Source organism: Chinchilla lanigera, unplaced genomic scaffold (assembly GCF_000276665.1).
Source record: "Chinchilla lanigera isolate Chin_1 unplaced genomic scaffold, ChiLan1.0 scaffold00050, whole genome shotgun sequence".
NCBI classification, from domain to species: Eukaryota; Metazoa; Chordata; class Mammalia; order Rodentia; family Chinchillidae; genus Chinchilla; species Chinchilla lanigera.
The window spans coordinates 234843-241744 of record NW_004955451.1 but is presented as its reverse complement, the minus strand read 5'-3'; the positions used below and the strand labels follow the sequence as shown (position 1 = coordinate 241744).

The 6902-nt window shown below is 42.0% G+C and overlaps 1 protein-coding gene across 1 annotated transcript in view; it reads right to left on the bottom strand.

Annotated features, from left to right (window-relative positions):
* Window positions 1-2172: 2172 nt before the first annotated feature.
* The window catches only part of Heatr6 (HEAT repeat containing 6), a 34621-nt gene continuing 29891 nt past the window's right edge, over window positions 2173-6902 (bottom strand). Inside the window, exons 18-20 of the mRNA XM_005393906.2 lie at window positions 5783-5879; window positions 4913-5117; window positions 2173-3073 (exon numbers count right to left, since the gene is read on the bottom strand). Of these exons, the coding sequence (XP_005393963.2) occupies window positions 2529-3073; window positions 4913-5117; window positions 5783-5879 (847 nt within the window). The 3' untranslated portion in view covers window positions 2173-2528. The remainder of the gene's footprint in view (window positions 3074-4912; window positions 5118-5782; window positions 5880-6902) is intronic.

The window sequence follows — 6902 nt, the reverse complement described above, 5'->3', positions numbered from 1 at the left end:
TACAGAAGGACTTTGTGTTCTCTGTCTCCATCTGTTGGCCGTTCTGCCACACTGCTATAATTTACTTGTACTGTACCATTAAGGTATTCAAGATAAACTGCTGCTTCCACTTGTATTTTTTTTTAAGGAGAGGTTTATTTTGGCTCAGTTTTGTTATTTTTAGTGTGTCTATGAATGTGTTTTCTTCCTTTTTTTCCGACCATTTTCTTCATCAGTACATGTTTGTAGTACATAATATTAACATTCCTTGTGTGGAGTAGGTACATGTACATAATACATCTTAGTTCCTTTTTCCGTCTCCTTTCTCTCCCATCCTTCCTCTCTTCATCCATCTCTTGATCCCCTTCCTATTTTTTGGGTACATGTTTGCAGTACATACTGTTTACATTCTTCGTGTGGAGTTGAGACATATACATGTTTGTGGATTGATGTTGCAGGCATCACAATACTCGATTTCAAAATATACTACAAAGCCATAATAACAAAAACAACATGGTACCAGCACAAAAACAGACACACAGACAAATGGAACAGAAGACACAGAATAAGCTCATGCACTGGGGCTGGGGATTTAGCTCAGCGGCAAAAGCGCCTGCCTGGCAAGCGCAAGGTCGTGAGTTAGGTTCCCGGTACCGGAGAAAAACCAAAAAAAAAAAAACCAAAAAAAAAAAAGCTCATGCACTACAGCCATCTTATTCTTTTTTTTTTTTTTAAACTGGGAATCAAACTCAGGACCTTGCTCTTGCCAGGCAGGCACTTGTACTGCTGAGCTATATCCCCAGCCCCATCTTATTCTTGATAAAGGCACCAAAAATGTATGCTGGGAGAAAATACTGCCTCTTCAACAGATGGTGTCAAGAAAACTAAGTACCCGTATACTATAAAAAATTGAAACTAGGTCCCTGTCACCTTGTAGAAAAATTAATTTTGAAAACTTAGGAATATGACCTGAAACTCTGAAAATGCTAGGGAAAAAAAGGAGAAACATTTGAAGTCATAGGCACAGGCAAAGACTTCCTGAATAGGACTTTAATAACAGAGGAAGGAACAGCAAGAATGAGCAAATGGTACTACATCAAGTTAAAAAGCTTTCAAAGAGCAAAAGGAAAGAATCTATAGAGTGAAGAGACGGCTTACAGAGTGGGAGAAAATCTTGGCCAGCTACTCTTCTCATAGAGGGTTAGTATCTAAATATAAAGCACTCAAAAAATGTAATGCCCTCCCCAAAACACACAAGCACAAACTCCCCAAATAGCACAAGTCAATAAACTGGCAAGTGAATTGAAGATATTTCTTAAAAGTATCAATGGCCAATAAGTATATGAAAAAATACTCAGTATCTTTAGCCTAGTCAGAATGGCTATCATCACGAATACAAAAAACAGACTAAGATTAAATAACAACAACAAGAATGAAAATGGGGAAAGGGTATTTAGAGGAAGAGGGAGGGAGCAGGACGGGAAGTGGGCGGGGATTAAGAAAACTAAAGAAACTATTACATCCATGTATCTACTCCTCAAGATGAATGAAACTTCATGTGCTGCAAACATGTACCTAAAAAAAGAATACAAAAAACAGCCGGGTGTGGTGGCATAAGAAAGGAAGGCCAGCACGTTGGCATGCCCTGGAATCCCAGCCACTTAGGAGCTGAGGCAGGAGGACAGCTGTGTTCAAGACCAGCCCAACCAAGTTAGTAAGATCATGTCTCAATATAAAGTAAAAGGAGCTGGGAATGTACTTCAGCATCTCCTAGGTTTAAGAATGCACAAACAAAACTGAATAGAACAAAACAAAACACCCAAACAAATCAAAAGGGTAGTTGAAAAAAGTAATAAATGCTACAAGCCAGGTATGGTCGTGCGTTTCTGTAATCCCAGCACTCAAGAGGTTGGGGCAGGAAGATCGCCACAAGTTTAAGGCCAGCCTGGGCTACAAAGGCAGCGAGTTCAAGGCTACCCTGAACTACATAGCAAGACTCTGTCTCAATAAACAAACAATATATAATGTATATTCTTGCCTATAACGGGGAAGTACAAGTTTTAACTCCATAAGGACAAAGCATCTAGGCAATGATCTGGAATACCTGGCACATAAAAAGCAGCCAATCAGTCTTAGTTATTACCATTATAATGAAGCCTAAATTACACTCCCAGTTAGAAACTGTAATTCTTATAGTCTTTTACTTTTTTATTCATTTATTTATTTTCCAACACTAAGCATTCCGCAGAACCTCCCAGTCTGCGGATCCCACCCCGCATCCTGATTCTCGGGCTCCAGGCTGCCCACGGCAGAGGTTCTACCACCTCTGCCCGTGGCCATGGCAGGAAAGCCGTTCTCCACAGGGGCTGAGCCCTTTGAACAGAGCTGAAAGAGCTGCTAACCCATTCTAAATAAATAACGGGCAGACTGCTCCTGTTTCCAAGATTAACCCTCACATACCCTACGCTCGTGCTTGGGTCTTCCTACTGTCATATTTGACATCTGAAAAGTATACAGGAATAGTCACTGGTTTGAGGATCCTAGGAGTGCTACTTGTGATCAGAAGAATCAAAATAAATGGCCAGGGTATCTTCTAAAAAGCCCACGATGGCCTTTTTGGCTGTGTCCCCAGCCAGTTCCTGAACACTGTGTATGTGCTCCAGGGCCACTTTAACCATCTGGTCTCTCTCCTGCGGGCTGTGGCCAGCTCCAGAGTCCTCTCCCTCTTCTCCTGATTTTAAGTATTGTAGGATATAGGACCGGATCATATCCCCGTTCAGTTCAAGGGTTTCTTTGATGCAGGGCAAATCTGAGGCACTGGCCAAGCTCAAAAGGTGAATCAATGCCTGGCAGATCTGGGTCCGGAGGCTGGCGCAGTATTTGAATTCCAGAAAGTCTGTGGTGTCTTCGCTCTTCTGTAAGGCGATGACCAGCGAGTTCCAGATCTGAGCATACTGCTCTACGGATCCGTACTGCTCTCTCTTGCCTGGGACGGAAAGGGCCGTGGCCGATCTGATGCGCACTTTGAAGTTTTTGCATGATGTCACAACCAGTGTTAGGGCGTTGTAGGCCTGGGAGGTCCACGGCGCTGTGCCTAGAAAGAATCCAGCCACAGAAACTAATGGAGGCTTGGAAGACGGGTGTGCAGGAGAGGGATTTGGGGGAAGCATGCACACTAGGGGTAAGGCAGCTGTTTTATCTGTTCGTTCCATTCCCATAGTAATCCTTCAGCTCAGGGCAGTGAGTGACTAACCTGAGGATCCCAGGTAAGTGGCTCAACACTGCCCCCTTTTCCCTAGACCAGCCTGCAGCTTGCTAAGGGCCTCTGCTACCCAATACAGGACCTTGGTGACTCAGAAAAAGGCTTTTTTCTGAGAGGACTCTGTCCAAAAGGGAAGGCTTGGTGGGAGGTGCATGGACAGAGTGAACTGCAGCCGCCCCCACCCCTGGACACTGGTGAGTAGTATACACCTACACAAATACAGGCAGCAGCTGTTCATGCTAGCTAAAAGGTATTTCCTCACCCAGACTAGCATGCAGACATTGCTCTCACCACAGCAAGTCATGCATTTCATTGCAAAGAAATACAAAACTTCTAATTTCAAGAATAAGACGATCAGATTTCTTTTCCCGTTCCTATAGGCTGCAGCAAATCAGCTTAATTTCCTCCTCCCCAGAGCTACCGCCACCCTCTGTTCTGAGGTGTCCTTATTCTCCAGGACGGCACCGAGTGGAATGCAGCTTCTCTCCCTCTCCAAGCCCTTCCTCCCTTCTTTGTGCCTTTGAAGACAGGTGAACAGGCCCTTTCTAAATGGATGCTATTGCCATCTACAAGAGGCCAGTGTTCGAGGCTCTTGAATCTTATGCTGTTCCTCCTCTGTCAGTCTCCTTTTCCCTTTTGTTATGTGATCCCTCGGCACTCCGCCTCCTCAGTGGAAAAAGCCACAAGTCTTTCTCCAGCAGCTCCGCCTGGCTGCTCTGCCTGTGCCTCTGGGCAATAACGAGAGCAGAGCCTGATGCCCTCACTTGGTGCCTGTGCTCCGGGCCTACAACAGCTTTCCTGTCTCAGGCACACGCCCTGCTGAGGCTCCAAGCCTTGGCAGAGGCAGGCGTATAAGTCAAATGCCGGTATTAACCGTGCAGGGCTCAGCAGGCTGTCATCCACATCCCTAAGCTACCACTGGCCCGAGGATATTATCAAGGCACGCGTCCTGCCATGATGACACGACAGAGACAGATGCCCTCTCCACTTCTGTGTTGAGAGCTCATGGGATTTCAAATCTGTACTCTCTGTCTCTCATTCCAGTGTCTTCCTGTTTTTCCGGGATCATTTAAACAACATATGCCCCTTGTGGACAATTTAGAAATGAAAGGAAAAAACCCTACTCATCATTCTATCCAGAGGCAACCCCTGGAAACAACTGGGCCCATTTCTTTTCTCTTTGTCTATCTCATCTACTGAAACTGTAATGCAGACACAATTTAATATCCTGCTTCAGTTTGCTTAACCACTGATCAGTTTACCCTGAGTGTTGCTTGTGCAGGTGTCATTTCAACCAGTCAATTCTTATATTGAATAAATTTGATAAATTGTCATTTTTGTATTTCCTGTTGTAAACATTAACAAAAAAAAATGCAAGTTTTGGTCCTCCTGTATTTAAACAATTGGACTGGTAAGTGGTTAACAAAAAATAGTTCCTCAGATTATTAAAAAAGTTGCCAATGTAATTTTAAAAGGCAATAAAATATCCCACTGGATATATACATACAATGATTGACTTCACCAATCCCCTAAACTTGGGTTTCCAGTATATTTCCATTGTTTTGTAATCACGTGACAAAAAAACACGACAAACATCTTTGACAACAGTGTCGACTGGTGTGTGCCTCCCGAAGAGGTTCTCTACCAAGGAGGAGGGGGAAACAATCTTACCGAGTGGAAGGGCAGGATTTTTAAACACATTTCCCATTGCATAGCATGCATTCCATCGAACTTTCATTGCAGCCTCGATTAGAACAGTAGAAATTAGGGCCTGGATAGACTCTTCAATTATTTCAGCAAATCTAGGTTTTTCTATATGAGACGGTTGCAGAAAATGAAGCAAATTTCCAAGGGCCCGGACTGCATTGCTTTTTACCTAGAACAACATATAAAAGCTTCAGAAATTTATTTTGCTGTAGAGCTTTGAGAAAGTATAATTTCCATTTTAAAAAGCCCAGGAAATCCTAGATTTCTCAAAGCAAGACAGCTAATGCAACGTGGACCCCACTTTAAGGATGCAAGACCTCAGAACTCTGCAAGGTGAGGTCTGGTTAACTTGCACAATAAGTTTTAAAAGTACAGGCAGGGCAGGCCAGGACTTGAACCTATGTACACATGACCTAAAGGCCTAGCTTATGCTTTTAAAATTTATTATGAAAATAGTCAAACCCAGGGTTATTACATTTTTCTAACTTGTCAGTTATACACACACATATTTTTATATATTTATTTATATGTGTATATTTTATACAGTTATGTATATTTACATATATTTAAATATCACACTAATATTGTAACAAACATGAATATATTGTGTAATATTACAAAGGGCACTGATATTTTTCATGAAACAGGAGATAGTAAAGAAAATGTGAAAGTATGGAGTGGGCCACGTTACCAGTCGACTCTATCCCCTCTGAACAAGAGGACTCTTTGGGGACCACTTTAAGGAATATTATACCACTCTGAACTATCAGCTATGCTGCAACTGTGGCCCCTAGGTATCTAAACCAGAAACGCGAGGTTTTCTTGTGAGTCTACCTTGTCTTTGTCCTTGGAGGCTTCTATTGCCGATCGCAGCATGTTTAAGAGCAGGAGACCAGAAAACTCTTCCTGGAAACTTGGGTCTGGTGTTTCCCTGTTCCATCCAAAGCATGCAAAACAGGTTAAAATGAGAGAAATGAAAATTGAAACACTGAGATTCTATCTTACTCCAGAAAGGATGGCTCTCCTCAAGAAAATGAATAACAAATGCTGGCAAGGCTATGAGGAAAAAGGAACCCTTCGCACTGGTAGAAATGCAAACTCGTGAAACCACTATGGAAACATGAGAATGGAGATGCCTCAAAAAACTGAAAATAGAAATTGTATTTGACCCAGCTTCGTGTCTTCCAGAAAGAGTTAAAGGGATCATATTATAGTGATACATGCATGCCCATGTTTGCAGCAACACAATTCGTGATTGCTAAATCTCGAAAGTGGCTTATATGTCCATCAACAGATGAACAGATAAAGAAAATGTGGTATTCATACATAATGGAGTATTACTCTGCCATAAAGAAGGATAAACTGAGTCATCTGTAGAAAAATGTGTGCTCCTTGAGACCATAATGTTAAGTGAAATAAATCCAACATATTCTCTTACATGAGAAACTCAAATTATAAATACAAAGCAAAATAAAAGATAGATAATAGGAAAAGGGAGACATGTCTTTTGCAAAAAGGAAGGGGATCAAGAGATAAAGGGAGGATGCAGGGGGAAGGAGTGCAAACAAAGAACTAAGATGTGCTATGTGCATGTGCCACCTCCCCAGGAGGAATGTGATCATTATGTATCGCAAATATGTACAGTCCTAAAAAAAAAACTGGAAAAAAAGGATAAACAACACTTAAATGTATATACTTACTAAATATAACTATAAAAACTTTAGGAAAACAGCTTAAATCTGTTCAGGTTATAACAAGAACTCAGTATATATTTTCTGACCCAGTAGTAGTTCCATATATAATAATGTACCTAGAGAGAATATCTAAAAATAAAGATATCACCCACAAAAATGTTCACTGTATAGAACCCTATAAGCCTAAGGGGCTGGGGATTTAGCTCAGCGGCAAAGCGCCTGCCTGGCAAGCTCAAGGTCGTGAGTTCGGTTCCTGGTAC